Consider the following 27,997-nt stretch of genomic DNA (forward strand, 5'->3'; position numbering starts at 1 on the left):
CCTGTGTTTTCCTCTAAGAGTTTTATAGTGTCTGGTCTTATACATTTAGGTCTCAAATCCATTTTGAGTTTATTTTTGTGTATGGTGTTAGGGAATGTTCTAATTTCATTCTTTTACATGTAGCTGTCCAGGTTTCCCAGCACCACTTACTGAAGAGACTGTCTTTTCTCCATTGTATATCCTTGCCTCCTTTGTCACAGATTAGTTGACCATAGGTGTGTGGGTTTATCTCTGGGCTTTCTATCTTGTTCCATTGATGTATGTTTCTGTTTTTGTGCCAGTACCATATTGTATTGATGACTGTAGGTTTGTAGTATAGTCTGAAGTCAGGGAGTCTGATTCTTCCAGCTCTGTTTTTTTTCCCTCAAGACTGCTTTGGCTATTCTGGGTCTTTTGAGTCTCCATACAAATTTTAGGATTTTTTTTTCTAGTTCTGTAAAAAATGCCATTGGTAATTTGATAGGGATTGCATTGAATCTGTATATTGCTTTGGGTAGTATAGTCATTTTCACAATGTTGATTCTTCCAATCAAGAATGTGGTATATCTCTCCATCTGTTGGTATCATCTTTAATTTCTTTCATCAGTGTCTTATAGTTTTCTGCATACAGGTCCTTTGTCTCCCTAGGTAGGTTTATTCTTAGGTATTTTATTCATTTTGTTGCAGTGGTAATTGGGAGTGTTTCCTTAATTTCTCTTTCAGATTTTTCATCGTTAGAGTATAGGAATGCAAGAGATTTCTTTCTGTGCATTAATTTTGTATGCTTCAACTTTACCAAATTCATTGATTAGCTCTAGTAGTTTTCTGGTGGCATCTTTAGGATTCTCTATGTATAGTATCATGTCATCTGCAAACAGTGACAGTTTTACATCTTCTTTTCCTATTTGTATTCCTTTTATTTCTTTTTCTTCTCTGATTGCCATGGCTAGCATTTCCAAAACTATGTTGAATAAAAGTGGCAAAGGTGGACATCCTTGTCTTGTTCCTGATCTTAGAGGAAATGCTTTCAGTTTTTCACCATTGAGAATGATGTTTGCTCTGGCTTTGTCATATATGTCCTTTATTATGTTGAGGTAGGTTCCCTCTATGCCCACTTTCTGGAGAGTTTTTATCATAAATGGCTGTTGAATTTTGTCAAAAGCTGTTTTTCTGCATCTATTGAGATGATCATATGGTTTTTCTTCTTCAATTTGTTAATATGGTGTATCACATTGATTGATTTGCATACACTGAAGAATCCTTGCATCCCTGGGATAAATTCCACTTGAGCATGGTGTATGATCCTTTTAATGTGTTGTTGGATTCTGTTTGCTAGTATTTTGTTGAGGATTTTTGCATCTATATTCATCAGTGATATTGGTCTGTAATTTTCTTTTTTTTGTAGTATCTCTGTCTGGTTTTGGTATCAGGGTGATGGTGGCCTGGTAGAATGAGTTTGGGGGTGTTCCTTCCTCTGCAATTTTTTGGAAGAGTTTGAGAAGGATGGGTGTTAGCTCTTCTCTAAATGTTTGATAAAATTCACCTGTGAAGCCATCTGGTCCTGGACTTTTGTTTGTTGGAAGATTCTTAATCACAGTTTCAATTTCATTACTTGTGATTGGTCTGTTCATGTTTTCTATTTCTTCCTGGTTCAGTCTTGGAAGGTTATACCTTTCTATATACCTTTCTAAGAATTTGTCCATTTCTTCCAGGTTGTCCATTTTATTGGCATAGAGTTGCTTGTAATAGTCTCTTATGATGCTTTGTATTTCTATGGTGCCCATTGTAAGTTCTCCTTTTTCATTTCTAATTTTATTGATTTGAGTCCTCTCCCTCTTTTTCTTGATGAGTCTGCTAATGGTTTATCAATTTTGTTTATCTTCTCAAAGAACCAGCTTTTAGTTTCATTGATCTTTGCTGTTGTTTCCTTTGTTTCTATTTCACTTATTTCTGCTCTGATCTTTATGATTTCTTTCCTTCTGCTAACTTTGAGTTTTGTTTGTTCTCCTTTCTCTAGTTCTTTAGGTGTAAGTTTAGATTGTTTACTTGAGATTTTTCTTGTTTCTTGAGGTAGGCTTGTATAGCTATAAACTTTCCTTTTAGAACTGCTTTTGCTGCATCCCATAGGTTTTGGATCATCATATTTTCATTGTCATTTGTGTCTAGGTATTTTCTGATTTCCTCTGATTTCTTCAGGGATCTCTTGGTTATTTAGTAATGTATTATTTAGCCTCCATGTATTTGTGTTTTTAATGATTTTTCCCTGTAATATATTTCTAACCTCATAGTGTTGTGGTCAGAGAAGATACTTAATATGATTTCAGTTTTCTTATATTTACTGAGGCTTGATTTGTGACCCAAGATGTGATCTGTCCTGGAGAATGTTCTGTGCACACTTGAGAAGAAAGTGTAATCTGCTGTTTTGGGATGGAATGTCCTGTAAATATCAATTAAATTTGTCTGGTCTATTGTGTCATTTAAAGCTTCTGTTTCCTTATTTATTTTCATTTTGGATGATCTGTCCATTGGTGTAAGTGAGGTGTAAAAGTCCCCTACTATGATTGTGTTACTGTCTATTTCCCCTTTTATGGCTGTTAGCATTTGCCTTATGTATTGAGGTGCTCCTATGTTGGGTGCATATATATTTATAATTGTTATATCTTCTTCTTGGATTGATCCCTTGATCATTATGTAGTGTCCTTCCTTGTCTCTTGTAACATTCTTTATTTTAAAGTCTATTTTATCTGATATGAATATTGCTACTCCAGCTTTCTTTTGATTTCCATTTGCGTGGAATATCTTTTTCCATCCCCTCACTTTCAGTCTGTATGTGTCCCTAGGTCTGAAGTGGGTCTCTTGTAGACAGCATATATATGGGTTTTGTGTTTGTATCCATTCAGCAAGCCTGTGTCTTTTGGTTGGAGCATTTAATTCATTCACGTGTAAGGTAATTATCGATATGTATGTTCCTGTTACCATTTTCTTAATTGTTTTGGGTTTGTTTTTGTAGGTCCTTTTCTTTTGTGTTTCCCACTTAGAGAAGTTCCTTTAGCATTTGTTGTAGAGCTGGTTTGGTGGTGCTGAATTCTCTTAGCTTTTGCTTGTCTGTAAATCTTTTGATTTCTCAATTGAATCTGAATGAGATTCTTGCCAGGTAGAGTAATATTGGTTGTAGGTTCTTCCCTTTCATCACTTTAAATATATCATGCCACTCCGTTCTGGCTTGTAGACTTTCTGCTGAAAAATCAGCTGTTAACCTTATGGGAGTTCCCTTGTATGTTATTTGTCATTTTTCCCTTGCTGCTTTCAATAATTTTTCTTTGTCTTTGATTTTTGCCAATTTGATTACTATGTGTCTCAGCGTGATTCTCCTTGAGTTTATCCTGTATGGGACTCTCTAGGCTTCCTGGACTTGTGTGGCTATTTCCTTTCCCATGTTAGGGAATTTTTCTACTATAATCTCTTCAAATATTTTCTCTGGTCCTTTCTCTCTCTCTTCTCCTTCTGGGACCCCTATAATGCGAATGTTGTTGCGTTTAATGTTGCCCCAGAGGTCTCTTAGGCTGTCTTCATTTCTTTTCATTCTGTTTTTCTTTATTCTGTTCTGCAGCAGTGAATCCCACCATTCTGTCTTCCAGGTCACTTATCCATTCTTCTGCCTCAGTTATTCTGCTATTGATTCCTTCTAGTGTAGTTTTCATTTCATTTATTGTATTGTTCATCTCTGTTTGTTTGTTCTTTAATTCTTCTAGGTCTTTGTTAAACATTTCTTGTATCTTCTTGATCTTTGCCTCCATTCTTTTTCCAAGGTCCTGGATCATCTTCACTGTCATTATTTTGAATTCTTATTCTGGAAGGTTGCCTATCTCCACTTCATTTAGTTGTTTTTCTGGGGTTTTATCTTGTTCCTTCTTCTGGTACATAGCCCTCTGCCTTTCATCTTGTCTATCTTTCTGTGAATTTGGTTTTTGTTCCACAGGCTGCAGGATTGTATTTCTTCTTGCTTCTGCTGTCTGCCCTCTGGTGGATGAGGCTATCTAAGAGGCTTGTCCAACTGGAACTTTCTTTTACCATCACTTTCCATCTAGAATTGGGCACTAGTTTATCTCCTTATGATGATATTTGCCTTCAGACTTCAGTTTTAAAGAGACTGTTCTATGTTGAAGGTCAGAATATTAATTAAGCTTCTAAAGGTTAAATGCTCCACATTCTATTTTTTTTTTGGTTTTATTGTATTATACCCTTTTAAAAATTATTATTAATTAATTTATTTTTGGCTGCATTGGGTCTTCACTGCTGTGCATGGGCTTTCTCTAGTTGCGGTGAGCAGGGGCTACTCTTCGTTGCTGTGCGTGGGCTTCTCATTGCGGTGGCTTCTCTTTGTTGCGGAGCATGGGCTCTAGGCGTGCAGGCTTCAGTAGTTGTGGCTCGCGGGCTTTAGAGCGCAGGCTCAGTAGTTGTGGTACACGGGCTTAGTTGGTCCACAGTATGTGAGATCTTCCCAGACCAGGGCTCAAACCCGTGACCCTTGCATTGGCAGGCAGATTCTTAACCACTGCGCCACCAGGGAAGTCCCTGTATTACAGCCTTTGAAAGTGGGAAAACCTGGACAGAAATAGGTTGTATTATTTTTGCTAAAAATGCAAATACTTGTTTCTAGCACATACCCTTTAGGAAGGGCGATGTAGCTGTCTGTCTCAGCATTGTGGCTGGCAGCAAGGTCCCATGCATCCTAGCATTTTGGAAAAGAATATGCTAATATTTTCAGCACATGTAAAACTATTTTCTTGGTTATTTAAATTTTTATTTATCCTGCTTCAAACCCTTACATACTTAAACAGGACAATAGTTCAGTGAGCATACATATTAGGGACAATTACTTTACAAATTTCTTTTAGGGGATGAACTACAGAGAGGAAGGAGAAAGGTCAAAGTTGGGAAACCTTGGACGCTATTAACCCCAAACTTTAAAAAGAGGTCCAGGGTTGGGATCCTCGATTTCAAGAGGAGAGGCCCCTAAGGGATGTTGGCAATGCTCTGGCTCCTGGTCTTGGTGGTGGCTGCATGGATTTTGCTCTGTAATATTCATTATGCTGTACATTTATATTTTGTATACTTTTATACACATGCAATCTATTTCACGATAATACTTCTTTTCCCTGAAGGATAGAGAAGAATCTTAAAATGCAAAGAAAAACTTTAAATTTCTTTATCTAAGGTGTCCTGTCCAGTTAAGTTCAAGTGTCCTGGTAGCCAGACTCCTGCTCTCCTTTGCTTTCAAACACAGGCATCAGAGAACCTCCAGCTGACATTCCTTGAAAAAAGTCAGCCTCCTCTCCTGGACTGCTGGGTGGGTGACAGTCCTTTCATTGGTGGATATCAAATAGAAGTATTGGCCCTTGGTTTAATCTCTTATCAAGGTTAAGAGGATTAACCTCTGAGTATGTTTGTGTAAAACTGTAATACCAGAGAGAGTAATCCAGTTGGCATTTTCAAGTTTCCTGTTCCCACCTTCCTGTTCATGTTCTACATCCCCAAACACTGAAAAGGGTGAAAAACGTGGAGCATGAGCTCTTGGGTCCAGGGTGGTCAGTGTGTCCCAGGATGCCGCAGCTCCCTTCCCAGCAACCATTTCTGCGGGTGCCCAGCTGCGCCTGGTGGTGCACACACCTCTGCGGGAAGGGTGTGTTCTCATTCTGAGATGCCCAGTGACCATCAGGTAAACGGAGGCAGCTGCAGTCAGGACGGATGCTCTCTGTTCCCCTCTCTGCTTTTGCAACCACTCTTTGACCACTTCAGACATGTCAAAATTTTCTTTGTAATCCTTCCTATTAATAGGAGATTCTCTGAAGACTTTATATGTGAAAATTTGATGTGGCAGCAACACTGCTTTCCAACCCTTCAGCTGGGACTTTTCAAACTGAATGATGGAGGTAGAAAAACATTAAAAGGAAAGATGTTATAACAAGGTTTCATGGCCTTTTTTCCTGTTGGGGGAATGTTCCACTTGCTACAAGTAAACTAGAGAAGAGTTCAAAAGGCTCAGGGGAGGAAAGAGAAGAGGAGGTTTCAAAAGGAACTTGAAAAATCCATTTCTGTCTTTGAATCATGAATTCTGACTTCCAAATAGGAGTGTGGGGTTTTAAAGGAGTTAGGAACTTGGGAGAAACTAGAGAAAACAAGAGTACCACGGAGAGGATATTCTCTGAGCCTCAAAGTCTGGTTTTGCTTCAGAATCTGGAACTGAATTTTGTCTCTGTTGCCCTTTTCTGTCTGAGGACTCTTAGGTTTCTCCCTTGGAATTTGATTTGCAGTAAAAATCAACAGTAAGGGGTTTCCCTGGTGGCGCAGTAGTTGAGAGTCCTCCTGCCGATGCAGGGGACACAGGTTCGTGCCCCAGTCCAGGAAGATCCCACATGCCGCAGAGCGGCTGGGCCCGTGAGCCATGGCCGCTGAGCCTGCGCGTCCAGAGCCTGCACGTCGGGAACCTATGCTCTGCAACGAGAGAGGCCACACAGTAGAGGCCCGCGTATCGCAAAAAAAAAAAAAAAAAATCAACAGTAAATTTTCTCTGTCTTGACTTCCGTTGGTTCCCCTTTTTATTTGGATGGGGAGTGGAGGCAAGATGAGTCCCCACCCTGTAGCTGCAAAGCTCTGTAACACCTTCACTGCTGAAATCCTTGCTGTGGATGGTCTGGTTCTGATTCTGTAACTCCCCAAATTAACAGCATTAAGCTCTTAAGAGGATGCCTTTTTGTAGCCATCTCTAAGAGTTTTCATTTTCCACTGATGGCTGTTCCTGCATCCTGGAAGTTCAGCACACGAGTCTGGCAAGATGAGCTGACTCTAAGTGACAAAGTTCCAGGTCACAGACATGGACAGTGCTCCGCTCTTCCTGAAAGGGAGAGGCGCGAATGAGCCGACTCTGTCAGGGAGCCTGGTGAGTCAGTTCCTCCTTGTACAGAGGCCTGCCTCTTTCTTCTAATTTGGGAGTACATCTCAGTCAACAACCAATATGTACTTATCATCTTTCTAGATCTGGTGCCTTCTAGAAGGAATAAAAGAAAATCCCAGCCAGAATAGTCAGTGACAGATAAACAGAGCCAAATCCTAAAATGTTTAAGGGATGCACAACAGGCATGTAAATCAATAAATGAGGGCAATATAAGCACTGTATCTATACAAGTAAAAATATCAGTAGAAAGAAAAGTCATGGAAATATCATGGTTCAATGTGGAGAAAGCTCTTTTTTTTTTTTTTTTTTTTTTTTTTTTTGCGGTATGCGGGCCTCTCACTGCTGTGGCCTCTCCCGTTGCGGAGCACAGGCTCCGGACACGCAGGCCTAGCGGCCATGGCTCACGGGCCCAGTCGCTCCGCGGCACGTGGGATCTTCCCGGACCAGGGCACGAACCCGTGTCTCCTGCATCGGCAGGCGGATTCCCAACCACTGCGCCACCAGGGAAGCCCGAGAAAGCTCTTTTAACTAAGAAAGGTTTCTTGGAAGAGTTTTTTGTTTTGTTTTGTTTTGTTTTAAATAGGAGACTAGAGAAAAACTGAATGTAAAGCCTGGTGTAATGAGGCATTCTGCGCCAGGGTCTACAGCCCTGGAAAGGAGAGGGAGGTGGAAGTGGGATGAGTAAGTGAACAAGACGGGGAGGAAAGGACTCAGGACAGAGGGAGGGAGGCAGGATGGATAAATGATGATGGGCTCCTGATGCTGATTCAAAATGCTAGGGGTGGTCAGGGTGGGCTCCTGAAGGGAACAGCTTCAGGGTGAGAAAGAAAAACTTGAACAGGGTGTTAAAGACTAACTAGAGAGAACCAGGTCCTATCTCCAAATATGGTCCCCTTCTGAGGTGTACTGGGCATTAGGAATTCAACATATGAATTCGGTCGGGGTAGTGGGGACTACCCTAACAGATCGCTAATTGCTGAGGGAGCTGTTCCACATGAACCCCCTTGCCAGGGGGGCATATGGGGCCACCGCCTTTCCCCATAAAGCCCAGGGACGGTTGTGTCCAGCCAGAGAGGGTTTGCAGCCTCACCCAGTCTGAGAAAGAGAGCTTGGCCCTCGCCTTTTTCCTTCCTCCCCCTCCCACGCCAGAGCAGCTAGCCCAGAGCAGAGGGATGGGAGAGAAGACTGCTTCAGGCCACGATGGTATCAGTCCAGCCTGAAGGGAAAGGAACAGTGGGAAAAAGAGCTTTGACTTGAGGTGATATTAAGGGTTAAAAATAAATAAGAAAGAACCTTCAAAACCAAAAGTAATCTTTAATAACAGAAAATATCTGAAAACCTGTGAAATGGGCTGAAACATAGTTAATGGAGCTGCCATCCTCACAGGAAGGTGAGGGGTCAGCAGAGGTGGGGAAGTTACAGGAAAAAGTGGAACTGTTTCTTGTTTATCCCGAGTGAATGGAGGTGCCTCATTATGCTGATTTCATGCTCAAGGCACAGCAGAGAACCACAAAGCTTTCTGTAGGTGTGACCCTGGAAGGCTGGCAGATTCCATCACTAGCTGAGGATTCCTCCCAGCACCAGCCCAGAGTGGGTGAGAGTCAGATTCTTGTCTCAGGAACAGAGCAAATGACACCAAGGGTTACTCATAAACAGTGGAAATAGCAAATGTTAATCACATGGGTTCCTCATCTCCAACAGCCTACCATGAGAGCTGTGCAATTCAGTACTTCGGGCTACGCAGCTGTGCAGTTGTGCCTCATGCAACCATCTTGTCTGCTTGGGAAGACTGTAAGCTTCATGAGAACAAGGACCATGTCTTCTGTTACATTTATGTGCAGAAAATACAGTCACGACCGTTCACAGTACTTCACTGTTGCATATGCCATTACACATGTTAATTCTGCTCTGAGATTACTTCTGTCCCCCGCTCCCACCCTCATCACCACACCTTCCATCCCTGCCCCATCCCTGCCTCCTAATCCTTTTTTCTTCCTCCAAAACTCAGCCCTAGCATCACCTCCTCCAGGAAGTTCTTGGTCTGGGTTGGGTGAGATCCCTGGCGCCACTGGGATGTAAGTTCCATGAGGACAGGATTTTGTCCATTCAGTAGGATCCTCTTTCTAGCTCCTGGAGAGGCGCCTGGCACATACGAGGTGCTCAGGAGAGTCGAGTCTGTCTTTTCAGGCAGGGAGTGTACTTTGTGAATGGAATTTCCTTGTGGTCTTGAGAGCACTTGAAATGTATTTGGGTCATCCTGATTTATGGTGCTGGCTGGGAGCCCACCAGCATGAGAGATTTATTTCAACAAGTTGTGAAATCCAGAGCTCCACCTAGAAGTCCATATCCTGAATCTGGAGAGACACGCGTGAAGCCCTATTAGGACTCAGATGCCAGAGAAGCGCAGATAGAATCACAGCTACATCTCTAGCATTTGAGATTGATTACCGGCCCCCTTCCTGGTGGAGTGGACAGGGTGGGCTTTCCCAGAAGCAAACAGCACACGCACGTGCTGTGAGTACTTTGCTGGGAAGCACGAGATCCATGTACTTGCTCAGAAACGTGGGCACCCTGGGGACTCTGGGTGCCCGTGTGGTCGCACTCCCTTCTATTACTGCCACAGCCAACTGGGAGGACCAGCCAAGAGACTTCTGCTGCCTCTGTGAGGTTCCATGGGGAGCAGTGTCCCCTTCTGCCCTTTGACAGGCTGAAGGGGAAGGCAGAGGGTCCTGGCAACCGCTGGACCGTCCGGGGAGAAACTTCACACCTTCCCGCCTCTCCCTTTGTTAATGGTTTTCAGCCCTTGTCTAGAAGAATCTTTGATTTTCTTTGCTAGGCTTGTTGAGGACAAAGTGTATGTGTGGTGTGGTTGTGAGGCAAGAGATCATCTCTTGAAATTCTTGTTTTGGTTTGTTTTTTCGAATCCCTGAATGCCTGTAGGTTTTGAGTTTGTATTCTCCAGGTGCTGGGGGTTTTTTTTATTTATTTTTTTTGCTTATTTGTCTTTTGGTTCAAATGTAAGCAGCTTAAATGTTTCTTTCCTTTTAAAACGTCTACCTGTAGTTTCTTCCACCCAGTCAACTGTGGTGGAATAAAGAGCCCTGGGCTATAAGTCAGGAGACTGGCTAAGTTTGACCTGGGTTGGTACTTTGCACCCAACGGGTTTAATTCAATTTTCTGAACTAGCTTCCCATCTGCAAAGTGAGGGCTTTGCGTGAAGAAGAACCTCTCAAGTAGAAGGAAGCTTAAGGTCAAACAGACCAACCTCTAGTAATCCCCAGGCCAAACTTTCAGTCTGGAGTTACTGTGGTTTGAAAGCTCTCATTGGCTCTCTGTTGTTCATTGGTCTATTGCACCATGCTGTCCAGTGTGATATAAAATGTTCTATTCATCACATTTTCAAAAGTAAAAAGAAGCGGGTTGTCTTAGACCATTTGGTGCTATAACACAATACCACAGACTGCGTGGCTAATAAACAACAGAAATTTATTTCTCACCATTCTGGAGGCTGGGAAGTTCAAGATCAAGGCACCAACAGATTTGATGCCTGGTGAGGGACCATTTCCTGGTCCATAGTTGGCTGTCTTTTCACTGTGTCCTCAGATGGCAGAAGGGGCGAGGGAGCTCTCAGGGGTCTCTTTTATTAGGACACTAATCCCATTGATAAGGGCTCTGCCTTCATGAATCAATTAACTCCCAAAGGCCTTACCTCTGAATACCATCACACCGGGGGTTTAGGATTTAGCATATGAATTTGTAGGGGGTGGGGAACACAAACATTTAGTCTACAGCACAGACAACATTAACTTTACTAATATATCTTTACTCAGCATATCAAACATATTATTCAACAAGTAATCAATATAAAAATTATTGAGATATCTTACCTTTTTTCTTTTTTTAAACTAAGTCTTTGAAATCTGGTGTGTATTTTTTACTTACATCACATCTAGTTCGGACTAACCACATTTCATGTGTTCTGCAGCTACCACGTTGAATGACGTGGTGGCTACAGAGAATCGCTGCCCTCGCCACAGATGTGTCTCATTCCTGCTCTCAAAGAGAATTGCAGAAATGCCAAAGAGCCCTTCTTGCTGGTCCTTCCAAAGAAAATAAATTCTTGTTTCTTCATAAAATAATATTTTACTGCATTCAGACTTCAGCCTATTTCCCAGTATGTGACAAAAGTCAGTGTTCTGGATTTGCAGAGTTCCAGCACAAGCTTGTTGAAAGTTCCCTTGGCTCTCTTTGCAGAGATAGAAAGGTCCCATATCATCAGTATCAAGAGCAATATTTTCCCGAGTATGTTTCATGAAACTCTAGGTTTGTGGGATTTGATGAAGTATGAGGTAAGGAAGAGATTTCCATGGTCAAAAAGTGTGGGGTATACTAGGTATGAAATTCCATAAGCATCTTTACTGCAGAAATACCAAGAGATGGCTCTCCTGTACAGGGCTTCTGAAACTAGTAAGATGCTTTTTTGCAAAAAGTATCTTGAGGGTCAAGAGTCAAGTGGGACTTACTGAGGCATTGCTGATCAGAAAATTTTCTCCCTGAGTCTTTCTTTTCCAGGGCAGTCTTTCAGTGTGGATCTTAAATCCATTTCCAAAAGTTCTTCATGCTTTCCTAGCTCTAGGGACACTGTTGCTGTTGTGTCCTTGAACGATAAAAACTAAAATAACCTTCACTAATGAGTTGTAATAATGGCTCTAATATTGGGAAAGTATCTGTTATGAATCAGATCCACTATCTTTCCTCAACACATTTTAATACTTTTTTCATAGCTCCTAAATGTGACTGTGAATGTACATTTTATTTTTAAGTGGCAGTACAGTTGAGGGCCATTTTATTTTATTTCTTTAATGATCTTGTCAAGTACAGCAAATATGGCAGCTTTGATTTTTCAAATGGTCAGAAATGCAAGAAAAACAAATTCTGCTTCTCTCGCCAGAGTCCTTCTTATTCATAGAGAAGAAATATGTTCCCATTTAAGATGAAAGGTTCTTTGCATTTATTTCATAGCTCATATTGAGGAAAAGTCTCAAGGCCATTTACGGTTTATTAATTCATCCCACTACAAAATCTCTTTAACATGGGGCTTTCAGGTCATCCTCCCCGCTCCCCACCTTACTAAAAGGTAACTCCAGGCACTTCGGATAAAGTGAATTAGAGACAAAGCCATCATAATTATAATCTCTCTACTTAGAAATGGATCACAACTTAATGCTTTTTTCCCCAGGAATTTGGGTCATGTTAATAAAAACTATTTTTCTCTTTAGAACACAAGACCAGCTTCTAACAGTCTGGTCCATATGTTAGAAGCATATAAAAGTTAATCATTTTGCTCTGGTGCCAGCGTGTTGTGTGTGAAGAGAAGCTGTAAACCACAGCTGTGTGGAGTAACAATTGTGAACTTTACTGGCTCGCACATGTGAGATGTCAGTAAACTAAATAAAATGTCACTTAACTTAACTGGAGAGTTGGAAGTGGGAGAGGAGCGCTAAGATTTTATTAAGGTTTGCATTTAGTAGAGTGGTTCCATTCTTTACGTTTCACAAGGATAGATAGTTCTAGTTACACAAAACCCAGATCAACTGTTTTCCAGATGATTAGGTTTGGCTTAGCCACAAGGATAGTGATTGCTGGGTAATCAATGGGAACTGTGTGCCGTTCACCTGGTGTGGTATGTAAATGACTAAAAAATTCAGACATCATCTAAAATCAGTTGGGTTCAATCAGTTTGATCAGGCAGCAGTCCCCTCAGTTACTCAGTGGTTTCCTTTGAATGTGGCCAGAAACCCTGAAACAACCACAGAATCTTTAATTAGGCCATCCTAGTTGATGGGCCCTCTCAACATCACTGCTCAGTGCTCTGCACAGCAGATATCTGACCTTGGGCCGTAGGCTTGTATACTCTTTGCTGCCATTTCCTTTCTTGGTGAACTTTCTTGGGACACGGCTCACAATGTTGTATTAAATAATTTATTCTGTACGCTTAGCATAGTATCTACTACATTGTAAACATTCAATAAATGTTATAGTATTTAAGTATTGTTAACTCTTTGCTGATCTGGAGCAGAGGGACAAATATAGGGCAAAATAAGTGGATTTCTACATGTATTTCCTTATCTCTGATGAATTGTTTTAAAAGACAGTAGATAATGTTATACAGTACTGTGGGTTCTCCTCCCTCCCTCCTTTCTTCCTTCCTTCTTTCCTTCCTTCCTTCCTTCCTTCCTTCCTTCATCTCTTTCTTTCTTTTGGGAGTTTGTGATTTCTTTGTTTTAAAAATAGTACCTTAAGAATATAGACAGGAAAGAATAAAATACACCCTCAAACCTTAAATCTTCAGTTTATTTGCTTTCTTTTCTAGTCATCCAGCCCAGCATTTAATGAGCTCTAGGCAATAGAAAATTGGATAGTCTATAAAACTCTGATTAACCGAAACCCCTAATTAATAACGTTTTATAAATCTCAAAATACATGCTGAAGAGAAGGTCACAAACCTGAGTCAAGTGATTTAGCTTAAACTGAAACTCCGTGGCCAACTAGGACCTCTAGGGGCCCCACGTGGCTCTAATCAAATCCCCTAGACCAGCAACATCTACATCTCCACTCGCCACTGAAACTCTGTTAACTATAAATTTAACGGGAACACTTTATCCCCAAAACTCAATAAACATTCATCCAGCCTTCTGGATGATGAAACCCAGATACTTAGAAGGCAAGTAACTCATTCAAGCCCTCCTAACAAGTAAGTGACAGAGCTGAGACAAACCCCAGGTGGTTTGACCCTAGAACTCACAATCTTAACCACTTCACCTCTGCAATCCAGGCCTCAAATAGCTTGAGCAAAGTTTCTGAAATATGAAGGGAGAGTGGTATGGCCAGAGACCAGCAAAAAGTTCAGGATACGTGGAGGGAAGTGAGGTGAGCTGGGGCTTGCTCCTAGAAGGGCATTGGATGTCATGTTAAATAAAATTTAATGCCACACAATTTATTCCTTCACTCATTCATTCACATATATTTATTGAGTGCCTACTATGTGCTAGGTTAATTATGCTAAACTCTAGCTATAAAGTGGTAGATAGAATGGACTTAGTGCCTGTCCTAATGGAGCTTAGACTCCAGTGAGGAGTCACAGACACAGTGTTAATTAGCTTCATGGGTGGCTTTCAGTGTCACATCAAGGAACATCTAGGAATTCTTTAGAAACATTTAAATCCTAAATCTATTTCATTCAGGCTTATTGCTCATCCATGGTGCTATTGAATACACTAACTCTGTAGAATGGTTCACAGTCAATTGCTGTTTCTTTGGAATAATGAGCCATGGTGTTCTTGGATGACTGAAAGAAGAATCTGTGATACTGAAGTTTTCCAAGAGATGGTAGATGTGATCCATCTATAGAAGGCAAGGATCTACTGTATATAAAATAGATAACTAATAAGGACCTACTGTATAGCACAGGGAACTCTACTCAGTATTCTGTAATAACCTATATGGGAAAAGAATCAGAAAGAGAATGGAGATATATATATATATATAATGGATTCACTTTGCTGTACACCTAAAACTAACACAACATTGTAAGTCAACTATACTCCAATAAAAATATTTTTAAAAAAGAAGGCAAGGGTAGAAATCATCTTAAATGTTGTTCTGGTACATTGGAGCATCTTCAATAAACTTTTTTTTTTTTTTCAGCATCTGCTATATGTAGCACACTTCACAAATCTTCTAGCAGGTGCTAAAGAAATATTTTTTGAATTAATGAATGGGAATAGAAATTCTGTGCCTGACTTCAGAGACCATGTGACCTATATAAGGAAACAAAGCATTTCTAAAGATAAATGCCAATAGAAGGTAAAATATTTGCATTGATTTAAAAGGACTCAAAAGGGCTCAGACACAAGTGCACTAAATAACTGCAGCCTCTAGAATTAGCACAGAATTGTGATGCTTGTAGAGTTCCTTCATCAGAGGAATCTTTTTTGTTGGCCTTTATTCTCAATAGGGTCTATTCTTTGAAAGAAAAATCAGTAATTAATTGCATCCCAAGTCTGCAGGATAAGACTTTAATTTAGGAAGATTTGGAAATCACGCAGTTATTTTGGATGCTATGCCACAGTTCTATAAAGCCAAGCTCTCAAAAAAGCAATGTCTGTACTTACGAAATAAAACTTACATTAACTGCATCCTTCAACACCATGACACATATCAGTTTCAGTAGAAGAATCTTTCTGGTCAATGCCATTTTATGAACTGGTAAAAACAAATCTGAGAGAGAGAGAGAGAGAAAGAAGAGAGAAAAGAGAGAAATATGTGGGTGTGTTTGTGTCCAAGAAAACCTGTGGCAGTGTAGCTCAGATGGGAGTCACGCTGGCCAGTTAGGCATGTTATAAGCTTTGCTTCCTATAGAGTGTTGCATTTCTCAGTATGCCTGTCCTTTTTTTCTGGATTCTTAAGCTGCTACATTTTTTCTCAAAGATATACACCTGAATGTTCAGACTAGGTCCTTTTAAAAAGGCGCTAAGTGATATGAAATAGTCATTCCTTGAAAGAAAGCAAAAGAATTGGTAAGTGGGAAAATTATACTTGGATACCTACAGATCAGAAGTTAACCTTGAATGCTTTCAGTGTCTCAAGCAAAAAATATGTTTATATAAGTGATGATTGCATTCATATTAGCACCCAGCTTTTCAAAATGACTGATATTTGCTAATATGCAAACTGAAAGAATCGTAATTTTTTTACTAAGAGAATACATATTATGAAGATGTTGAAGATGTTGGTGCAGAAAGAATTTAGCAAGAGTCAGAGTGACAGGTAAGGAAGGAGTTTATTAGTATAGGACGCTTGTGAGAGATACGAGCAGGCAGGCAAGGGAGTGCCACCCCAAGAACTTAGTGGGCTACAGTTTTATAATCAAAGGAAAAGTGGGGAATGGGAAAAGACCACCTTTTTTTTCATTCTTGAGTAGACTTCAGGCTTCCATCATCAGCTCTTCCTCCACATCGGGCAGGGGAGTATTTTGTCCCTACATGGTCAAACTGGGACTGTCATGGTGCTATGGAAATGGCCCAGAAGTCACTAATATATACTAAAATATGGTAAATCATCTCAGGTTTTAGTATAATGTCATCTTTCCCTATAATTTTGTTTGTAGTGCATGCAGAGGAGCATGTCCCAGGAATCATTAACTTACCTCACTGGGCAGGATGTGGGTCTCATTCCTCTATTGTCATATTGTTTGGGGGCATGTCTCATGCTTCTGTTGCATTGTTTTGTTGCTAAGCAAGCCCGCTTGGTTTAGTTGTTTAGCAAGCCTGCTTTCTTGAGTGATCATTAACTTACAGGGGACTCCTATACTTTTTTCTCCATTTACAGTCCGCTAGTGGGATTAACTATTTAATCACCTACTTTGTTCCTTTACTCTGTCCCTATCACCTTGAATTACTTAATCTTAAAAACATTGTTGGCGGGGAGCAAAAAACTATACCTCTGTCCCCTCGCTCATGTGCTAAGGAAGAAGAGTGATACACAAATTAGAGATCTGAATAAGCTTACTTTAGTTACAATAGCAAAGGGAAGGAGGAGGAGTAACTAGAAAGAGATGACAGAAACTGAGCCATTGTTAGCTGCTCATGGTGAGCAGCTGTGAAGAGAACGTTGGCAAATTAAATATCCAGGCGTCCATCAAATCATTACTTAGGCTTCCTCCATTTATCTAAGCCACATTGTCATCACCGTCCTCCCCCCTTCCGTTGCCTGCCAAACTGTGAAGAAATGACACATCATGCAGATTTTAGTTTTATCCTCTTTATTTTGTTCTTTCTTATTTTATCCACCTCAGCAATCTCTTAAAATGTATTTCACAGCCTTTAGACAGACCTTCAGACCTGAGTGGAAGCCCAACACTATTCAACCTTTTTTACTCCAGTTTGTATCCACAGATATTACTCTTACTCATGTGCTTGTTGGTCAGCTTGATGTTGCTTTTTTATTTAAAAAATAAATAAAAGACTCTAGGTTGTAGAACAGTTTTAGGTTCTCAGCAAAATTGAAAGTACAGAGATTTCCCATATACCCTTTGCCACTACACTTGCACAGCCTCCCCCATTATTACCATCCCCCACCAGAGTGGTACATTTGTTAGAGTTGATGAATGTACGTTGACACATCATCATCACTCCAAATCCATTATGGTTTACATTATGGTTCGCTCTTGATGTTGTACGTTCTGTGGGATTGGACAAAGGTATAATGACATATTCATCATTATAGAGTCATACAGAGTATTTTCACTATCCTTAAAATCTTCTGTGCCTTGCCTATTCATCTCTTCCCTGGATCCATGATCTTTTTATTATCTCCATTGTTTTGCCTTTTCCAGTTGGAATAATACAGTATGTAGCCTCTTCAGATGACTTTTTTCACTTAGTAATAAACATTTAAGGTTCTTCCATGTCTTTTCATGATTTCATAGCTCATCTTTTTAGCACTAAATAATCCATTGTCTGGATGTAACTCAATTTATTTATCTATTCACCTACTGACATCTTGGTTGCTTCCAATGTTTGGCAACAGGGATTTCTGTGTGGACATGTTTTCAACTCCTTTGGGTAAATACCAAGGAGCATGATTGCTGGATCATATGTCAGAGTATGTTTATTTTTGTAAGAAACCACCAAACTGTCTTCCAAAGTGGCTGCACCATTTTGCACTCCCATCAGCAATGAATGAGAGTTCCTCTTGCGCCACATCCTTGGCAGCTTTTGATGATGTCAGTGTTCTGGATGTTGGCTATTTTAATAGGTGTGTAATGGTATCTCATTTTAATTTGCATTTCCCTGTTGATATAATGTGGAGCATCTTTTCATGTGGTTATTTGCCATCTGTGTATCTTCTTTGGTGAGGTGTCTGTTAAAGTATTTGGCCCATTTTAAAATCAGGTTGTTTGTTTTCTAACAAAAAAAACTCTTGTTTTCAAGAGTTCTTTATGTATTTTGGTTAACAGTCCATTATCAGATGTGCCTTTTGCAATTTTTTTCCCTGATGTTGCTTTTCATACAATATTATTTACTACCTTGACCAGCTCTCTCATCTACAGCCTAGGTAAAGTTCTCACATGTCCTGGCCACAGATGTCACTCAGTCTTTTTTTGGTACTAGGTCAACATTACGCTGTTCCTTGTAGTTCCCTCTTGCAAGAGTCCACCTCTCTTACACCACATTGCCGGACATTGATCTAGATGCAGCTGCATAGCACAGAGGATTTGTTTCATGGATGCCATGGCAAAATGCACATGAGTGGAGGACCACTAATCTACTCAAACTTCTCATTTGATGTGTAACACAGGTGAGTCATAGAGAGAAGTGATCTGAAGTCAATGGCAGGCCTGGGATAAGAATTCAGGTTTTTCAATTTTAAGTCTAGTGTTCTTTTCATTGCTTCTAGGCTAAAGAGGGAGAACTAAAGAAGCACTTATAATTCCAAGCACTCAATCATCATTCTGCAAAATGTGAAGTCAACAGCCTCTTGTTTCTGAAGCCCTGTGTGGCTTTCTCAGTCTTAATTGAAAACACAAGGAAACATAATGTTACACTTTACACAGGGAAATCTATAACTGACCCACTGTGAATAGATAAGGTGTGTTGAGCAGAGCTTTTAGGGAGAGATTTTTTTATCTGTAGTAATCAGTTTATTCTCTCTTGCCTGGGCATTTTATTTAGGATTCTAGTCTTATTAGACTATGGAATGTGAGTTCCCTGTGTTGCAACAACCTGACCCATATGAGATTTTACTCAAGACTGTGGCCCCATTAACACTTGTAGTAACTAGCAGGTATGAGTCCTCTAGTGGCTTGTATCCAAACCATTCACTTTGGGCCACACAGTTGGATGAGTATCTACCTAAAGGCCCCTGGAAGAGCAAAATTAGCTAAGCTTTTGTTCATGGTCCCACAAGTAGCTTATGATGTCTTAATAAAGCCTTCCTTTTCCATGTTTTTGCCCTCCAAAAATTTTTTACAAAAGGGTAACTTATACTCAGTTTTCAGAGTTTCTCCTGTGACTGCTGTTTCTTAAAAGTAATCAGCCTGAAATAATAATACTATCAAAGAGGTATATTTTGGGGTGACAAATTCTGCTCCCCTGCATATGTAAACATTTCACCTGAGTGAAGTAATACATTTATCCATCCATGAAGAAATTAGATCAGGATTAGTTGTCAGAAAAGAATAGTAACCTGAAGGTTTGGAACATAGACAGCGAAAGTCTGCCAGGAAGATTTCCAGGGTAGGGCAAGGAAATAGGGAGAATTAGTTGTTGGGGGTAGGGAAGAGACACAGCATTAAAGACATGTTGCACCTTTGGAAGTGAGAATAGGAATGTGAAAAACCATGTGGGGGACCTTGAATATATCCTTTGCCTAAATTATAGTTTTGTCCAGGACTAGCCATGGTTGGACTAGAAACTGCTCTGCTGTGTATGGATGTTGCTCTGAGACTGGAATAAGCAATCCTTACGTGTCAGTGATACGTGGGTGCTGGCAGATATGTGTGTGTGGATTTCATTTTTTTCTCAATGAGTTAGGTCTTCTTGGATAGATATCAACAGTCTAGGCTCCAGCACTTTTGTGAACACATGTCATGTCACTTGGCAGCCGTGTTATTTCCAAGTAAACTCCAAGCAAAACATGAGGGGAAGGCAGACAATACCCAGGGCTTTTCAAAACTAGCTCTATCTTTATTAAGATAGGCTGAACTGGCAACTTCCACCAATGTGGCAATAAAATGCAGGAAGCAGAGAGCCTCAGCTCTACTATTGACTGAGTTAAGAAGGGGAAGCCTGATTGCCTCCGTGACACATTCTGATGATTTGGTACAGTTGTTTGCTGTATGACATCCTGTTTATGAGTTTTCAAGTTTAAAGAGCAAAAGAGTTATTATTTTTCCCTCAGCTCTACAATTTTGAAATCTCTGGGCCACAAATATTTAAAGCTATAGTTCCAATTTTAAATGAAAAAAAAAAATCAGTGAAAACCTTGGTTTGGCTTCCTTCAAACAGATAGTCTAGAGGTGTTCACTGTGCAGAAATTCCTTAAATTTCCAGACAAATATCAATTAAAAGTAGATACAGAAAAGAGGAAGATGTTTCTTTTGGACATTGAATTTCCCACATACATGGTAAAGGCTAGGTTGTGTATTCAGAAAAGAGCATTTGCTATATGTGCATATCTTTCTTCATTAGAACAGCCTGGAGGACAGGCTGATCTCTTATTTCTTCCCTCCACAAAACTACAGCCCCTTCTATATATATAAAATTTATCCATGCTTCTTTTCTTGGGAAATTAAGTGGGCTGGGAGCTCTTCCACCTCCCCTCTGCCCATTTATTGATATTAACACTCAAAGCCATAGATAAATGCCAGGAGAGAAAGTGAAAACTGTAGAACAAAATCTAACACTACACTTTCTTTCTTGGCCTCCTACAGCTGTGTCATATTTTTTGTCACTATTTTAAGTTACCTCAATGTACCAAACGTAAAACAAGTCTTTGTTATATAAATTTAGGATAGATCAGTATCTAAGTGGTTTTTTTAAACATACAAAATACTATAGTATGTTTTATACAACTACTAAATTTAACCCCTTGCATTTTAATTGGGTACAGTGTTATTAACTGAAATTAGAGCATTTCATTCACTGCAAGTATCACCCCATCATAGGTCTGTCTCAAGGTGACTCCCTAACCATTACTCACACTGCCTGTTGATTAGACAAAGTGGAGTTCATTGCTCACCACATTAAGGGAGACCACCACCTCTCAAAGCTTTGGCAGTGTCTTGGAGAAGGAAAGGCAGGGTCAGAATTTATTGAGAGATCAAGTTTGATTTAAGGCGGGTCTTTCTAAGTGAGAGGGCATGATTAGGATTGTGTAAAGATCACACACAATACAACCAGTCCTTGACTGGTGGAAACAACAAGATGAGGCTTTTAAAACAGGGATTCATAGAATCATAGGGCTTAAACTGTCTTTGGACATTTTCCATTGAAGAGTTAATGGGTCCTGGGTCTTTCGGGCAGTTCGTGTAATGAACAGTCAAACCATGAACAGTCTAGACAGGAGACTCCTGGAAGAAGAAATTCATGCTAATGGAGACTGGAATAACATAAGGTCATTCTCATGTAGACAGGAAGGTGTGATTTTGGTGTTCAGTATCCAAGCTTACTGTAGGGTACAACATTTCTAGTTCTCAGGTCTACTCAGATAATCTGGTAACAGAATAGCTGAAGCATTGGATGTTTTCTTTGCAGCTCCTTTTGAGTAGCATTTGACACAAGCCTTTTGCTTTTCAGCGTTGCTTTGCAGTCGTTTATTAGCCTATTTCTTGTGTTACAGAAAATTTCCCAAACAAATGCCCACCAGGCAGTTACCACCAGAACCCTGCAACCAATCTTTTAATCCCAGAGGGGGCAGCAGAGGGAAGTCAAGTACCAAGCATGATTATTTAAAACAACAACCCATCATCTTGGGCAATTCTTAAAGAGGCAACTGAAATCATGGGTGCTGGGTGCTTTCCAAGAGCTGAAAATCCCCTGAAGCAGGCAGGAAATTGCCATCTTTTAAAAGTTTCAGCTCTGTCTTCAGACCACTTGTCTCTTTCCCTTTAAGTTGGAAGCAGGGAAATTATGTGGGATCACTGCAAGCTCCTTTTTAGAGTCTTTCCTAACCCAGTTCCCACGTAGGATATAAATTCCATCCAAAGCCTCTGACTTCCGTTTTCGCTCCCCAACACACGTCAGGCAGTCACAGGAGGGTGCTCTGGGGCAATGAGGCATCCTTAGCCAAAGAGGCTGTCTGGGGGGTGAAGCAATGAGGATGCTTAACATTTGAAAGAAGTGTGAACACTATATTTACATTTAAATTAAAATGGAAACTTCTTATAGGTAATGTTTCTGAAAGGTGTGTGTGGCACATCTGCCGAGGTCTATTGTTTATTCATGCTGTAAATCCTTTGAAATGTGTTAAAATGCTTCCCACTCATTATAAAGCTCCTGCCACCCCTGGATTACGACTTTGATGTCACCAATCCTGCTTCAAAGGGTTCTTTCTGGGCTATTAATCACAGTTTAGCCTCTGAAGATATCGCCAGAGAAAACATTTGGACATCTTTGTGCTAGACTTGCTAAAAACTTTGAAATCTTGAGTGTCTTGCAAATGCACAAATTGCAGCATTTCCTTTCATTGACAACTTTTTATTTTGCTACAGGATCAAATGACATTTTAGGTAAAAATGCAAACAGATCTCTCTTGGTTTGGGAGGGTAGGGATGAGAGAGGAGATGAAGGGTGGGTGGTGAGGAAGGGAGATGGGAGTCTGAGCAGGCCATTCAGACCCTTCAAAGGCAAAATGTGGTAGGAATTAAAGTGGATGAGACATGGAGGTTCAAAATGGAATTGCCTTATCATTTTTTCTCATCTTTATATTTTGAACAAACCAGTGTTCACAGTAGCAAATTAGTGAGATTCTCTGTTCTTCTCTTACCTTCTACCCTGAGACCTATGTGAACTGTTCAAGCAAATCATCATCATCATCATATCGATGCTAGTAACACAAAGTGAGCACTTACCTTGTACCAACTGTGTGTTGACAGTGCTTTTCGTGAATTATTTCATCCAATGCCCATAAACAGCTCTGAGGATTAGGTAGTAAGTACTGTCTTCATGTTGTAGACAAAGAAACCAAAGCTCTGAGATGTTAATTAACTTGTTCAAGGTCAGCCCCTATGACTCAGAGGCTGTCCCCCCTGCCTAACTCTCTCTTCATCAGCTGTTTCAATGGGGGTGGTCAGGTTCCTCCCTTCAGGCTGAGGGACCCATACTGACAGATCTGCTCATCAGTCTGTACCTTAAATCCTGGCAGTAGAGTTCTCTATTGCCCACCTTCTCTTTCAGGAAAACTCCCAGCATCTTTTTTCCTTCCTTATTTGTCTCTTTCAGTGACTGGTAAGCCCTAATTGGAGACTTTTTGTGGCAAAAACTTATAACGTGAAATCTACCCTCTTAACAGACGTTTAAGTATACAGTATGATATTGTTTACTGTATGCACACTGATGTACAGCAGATCTCGAGAAATTTTTCGCCTTGTATGACTGAAACTGTACCCATTGAACAACAGCTCCCCATTTCCCTGTCCCCCCAGCCCCTGGCAACTACCTTCTCCTCCTTGCTTTTATGAGTTTGACTGCTTTTGGTACCTCATGTAAGAATAATCTAACAGTATTTGTCCTTCTGTGACTGGCTTATTTCACTTTGCATAATGTCCTCCTGGTTCATCCGTGTTGCCCCAAATGGCATGATTTCCTTCTTTTTTTAAGGCTGAATAAATATTCCATTGTATGTACATGCCACATTTTCTCTATCCACTCACCCTTTGACGAATATTTAGCTGTTTCTACTGCTTGGCTGTTGTGAATAATGCTGCAGTGAACATGGGACTGCAAATATCTCTTCAAGATTCTGCTTTCAGTTCTTTTGGATAAGTACCCAGAGGTGGGATTACTAGATCATATGGCAGTTCTAGTTTTAATTTTTTTGAAGAAGCTCCATACTATTTGACGTAGCAGCTGTACCATTTTACATTCCCACCAACAGTGCACAAGGGTTCCAATTTCTCCACATCCTCGCCAACACTTGTTATTTTTTGTTGCTGGTGGTGGTGTTTTTTATGTGGGGGAGGGAAAATAATTTTCCCTCTACCCTTTTAGGTTCTTAGCTGAGACACCCCTGTAATAAAAAGACAGATTTAATGGGAGAAAAACAAACAGAAATTTAATAACATGTATACCTCCTGTATACATGGGAGATATCCAGGGAAAACTGACTAAACTCCCTGAAATGGCCCAGGCCACCAACTTAAACATTATATCTAGCTAAAGACAAAAGATGCTGGGGAGTGGGGAGGCTGGTTATTGGAGTTGACTAGGAAAAGCACGGTAAACAAGGGAAAGGTTGTTATGCAAATTTAAGTTGGTGCCTTCTCCATTGATAAGAGTTTCTAGAGGTTTAGAGTCATCTCTTTCTGGTACAGAGAGGGAGACACCTTTACATATGGAGATTCCCCTTGTAAATTTTTCTTACAAAAGGGTAATTTCTGCTCAGCTTTCAGAGCTTCACGCGTGTCTGCATTTTTAAAAAAATAACCAGCTTAGGCCATCATCAAAAAATCTAGAAACAATAAATGCTGGAGAGGGTGTGGAGAAAAGGGAACACTCTTGCACTGCTGGTGGGAATTTAAATTGATACAGCCTCTATGGAGAACAATATGGAGGTTCCTTAAAAAACTACAAATAGAACTACCATACGACCCAGCAATCCCACTACTGGGCATATACCCTGAGAAAACCATAATTCAAAAAGAGTCATGTACCAAAATGTTCATTGCAGCTCTATTCACAATAGCCAGGACATGGAAGCAACCTAAGTGTCCATCAACAGATGAATGGATAAAGAAGATGTGGCACATATATACAATGGAATATTACTCAGCCATAAAAAGAAACGAAACTACGTTATTTGTAGTGAGGTGGATGGACCTGGAGTGTGTCATACAGAGTGAAGTAAGTCAGAGGAGAAAAACAAATACCGTATGCTAACACATATATATGGAATCTAAGAAAAAAAATGTCATGAAGAGCCTAGGGGTAGGATGGGAATAAAACACAGACCTGCTAGAGCATCGACTTGAGGATATTGGGAGGGGGAAGGGTAAGCTGTGACGAAGTGAGAGAGTGGCATGGACATATATACACTACCAAACATAGGGTGGATAGCTAGTGGGAAGCAGCCGCATGGCACAGGGAGATCAGCTAGGTGGTTTGTGACCACCTAGGGATAGGGAGAGTGGTAGGGAGGGAGACGCAAGAGAGAAGAGATATGGGAACATACGTATATGTATAACTGATTCACTTTGTTGTAAAGCAGAAACTAACACACCATTATAAAGCAATTATACTCCAATAAAGATGTTAAAAAAAAATAAAAATAACCAGCTTAGAGTAATCAGTATGTCAAAGGGGTGTATTTTGCTCCTCTTCGTTTATAATGGCCACCCTAACAAGTGTGAGGTGATATCTCATTGTGGCTTTGATTTGCATTTCCCTGACTGTTAGTGAAGTTGAGCATCTTTTCATATACCTGCAGGCCATTTGTATGTCATCTTTGGAGAAATGTCTATTCAAGTTCTTTGCCCATTTTTTAATCAGCTTATTTTATTTTATTTTTTGCTGTTGAGTTGTAGGAGTTCCTTATATATTTTGGAAATTAACCTCTTATCAAATATTTGGTTTACAAATATTTTCTCCCATCTCTGGGTTGTTTTTCCCCCCTGTTGATGGTATCCTTTGCTTTGCAGAAACTTTTAGTTTGATACAGTCCCAATTGTCTGTTTTTGCTTTTGTTGCCTGTGCTTTTGGTGTCCTATCCGAGAAATAATTGTCAAGACCAGTGTTAGGAAGATTTCCCCTTATCTTTTTTTTCTAAGAGTTTTACAGTTTCTGGTCTTACATTTAAGTCTTTAATCCAGTATGAGTTGATTTTCCAGTATGATGTAAGATAGGGTTTCAGTTTCATTCTTTTGCATGTAGATGTCCAGTATTCCCAACACCATTTGTTGAAGAGATAATCCTTTCCCCATTGTGTAATCTTGGCACCCATTGCAAAGATTATTTGACCATATGTACATGGGTCTATTTCTGGGCTCTGTATTCTGTTCCATTGGTCTGTATGTTTATCTTTAGGTCAGTACTGTTTTGTCATATTGTTTTGATTACTAGAGCTTTATAATATATTTTGAAATCAGGAAATGTAAGGCCTTCAGCTTTTGCTTTCCTTCTCAAGATTGTCTTGGAGTCCTTTGTGGTTCTATATGAATTTTAGGATTATTTTTTCTATTTCTCCAGAAATGCCATTGAGATTTTGATGGGGATTGCACTGAATCTGTAGATCTCTTTGAGTAGCATGGACATTCTAACAATATTAAGTCTTCTAATCAATGAACACAGTGAAGGGTAACAGAATATGCCACCCCAAAATATGCCACTTTATTTTTTTTTTTTTTCTATTTTTTTTTTATTTTTTTTTTTATTTTTTCTATTTCTCCAGAAATGCCATTGAGATTTTGATGGGGATTGCACTGAATCTGTAGATCTCTTTGAGTAGCATGGACATTCTAACAATATTAAGTCTTCTAATCAATGAACACAGTGAAGGGTAACAGAATATGCCACCCCAAAATATGCCACTTTGTCATTAAAATTATTTTAAGCTGAAGGCAATTGAGAAGAAGCAGATACGAGAAAAAGCTCTTTCCCTCCCCCCTATTTGCCCAAAAGCAGGGCATAAATTTGCAAAAATATGCCCCCTCTCCTCTCTACTAGAAAGCACATAAATTAATCACCAGGGACAACTCTAGACTCTTATCAACTCAAAGACAGCACCAGAGGAATCTACATAATGAATTAGCCCTTATCTTCCATTAGCTTCCCTATATATTTACCTTCCCACAATTTCCCACCCCTAGAAACTCAAAGTTCTTTTCCTTTGTCTTGTCACTTCTTTATAAATTTATTGTTCTTTTGTTAAGATGTTATGTAAGCCCAAGTTCTAACTACCCCTTTGAGTTACTCATCACTAAATGCTCCTGTGTATATGTGTGATACATGCGTTAATAAACTGATTGTTTTTCTCTTGTTACTCTGTCTTCTGTCAGTCTAATTTTTAGGGCCTCAGTCAGTGAACCTAAGATGAGTAGAGGAAAAAGATTTTTTTTTTCCTCCCCCACAATGGAATTGTTTTCCTTTTACTTTTGTTTTATAGTTTTCAGTATACAAATTTTCACCTCCTTGGTTAAGTTTACTTCCAAGTATTTTATTCTTTTTGATGCTATTGTAAATGGAATTGTTTTCTTAACTTCCTTTTCAGATTTTCATTGTTAGTATATAGAAATGCAACTGATTTTTTTAATCTATTGATTTTATATCCTACAACTTTGTTGAATTCATTTGTTAGCTCTGTTAGGGGTGTGTGTGTGTGTGTGTGTGTGTGTGTGTGTGTGTGTGTGTGTGTGTGTGTGATCTTTAGGGTTTTCTACATATAAGGTAACGTCACCTATGAACAGAGATAATTTTATTTCTTCCTTTACAATTTGGATGCTTTTATTTCTATTTCTCACCTAACTGATCTAGCTAGGACTGCCAGTACTATGTTGAATAGAAGTGGTGAGAGTGGACATTCTTGCCTTGTTCCTAATCTTAGAGAAAAACTTTCAGTTTTTCACTGTTGAGTACATGATTTGTGGGCTTTTCATATATGGCCCTTTTATGTTGTAATTTCCTTCTATTCCTAGTTTAAGTGAATTTGAGACCTTTTGTCCTTTCTTATTTGCTTATTAAACTAATATATTCAAATTATATTACAAATTATTTATAACTTATAATTATTATAATTTATTTCCAATTTATATCATTGAAGTTTCAAAATTCAAAGTTTTCCAAATTTTTCAAATTCAGAGCAGATCATTTAGAACATTCTGAAAAATGCAAGGGCACAGAGAGAAAAATTACTCATCATACTATTGTTTCACTTTTCCTTTGCCTTAACTTCTTTGTCTTTTTTGCTCAGGTAACTTGGCCCAGACAAAAGCCAGGATAACAGCAGCCTCAAGATCTTTGCCTCCGCATTTCAGTGCTGGGAAACCCAAGGTAAGTAGTATGTTTGTACTCAAAATACTGTGGACAACAAGATGTTCCCACCCTAGGGATTATCCTAGGTGGGCAACATTAGTTTCCTTTATCTGGCCCACTACCCAGGCAGTCTGGAAAAGAGATTGAAGGGATTTAGGAATCAGGGGTTAGGAAATTTGAAACAACACCATGGAATCCTTTGCAACCCTGTGTCAGGGGAAAAAACTTTTCCTCTACCATCTTAAGTTCAGTATTTGGGGGAATGTGAATTAAACTGACATATTAGCAAGAGGAAAAAAATACTTTAATCATATAC

General features: G+C 39.8%; 1 protein-coding gene across 1 annotated transcript in view; it reads left to right on the forward strand.

Annotated features, from left to right (window-relative positions):
- The window catches only part of MYO3B (myosin IIIB), a 473,243-nt gene that overhangs the window by 283,698 nt on the left and 161,548 nt on the right, over positions 1-27,997 (forward strand). The window contains exon 25 of the mRNA XM_059053510.2: positions 27,620-27,699. Coding sequence (XP_058909493.1) covers positions 27,620-27,699 — 80 coding nt within the window. The remainder of the gene's footprint in view (positions 1-27,619; positions 27,700-27,997) is intronic.

This window comes from Kogia breviceps, chromosome 2 (genome assembly GCF_026419965.1).
Source record: "Kogia breviceps isolate mKogBre1 chromosome 2, mKogBre1 haplotype 1, whole genome shotgun sequence".
NCBI lineage: Eukaryota > Metazoa > Chordata > Mammalia > Artiodactyla > Physeteridae > Kogia > Kogia breviceps.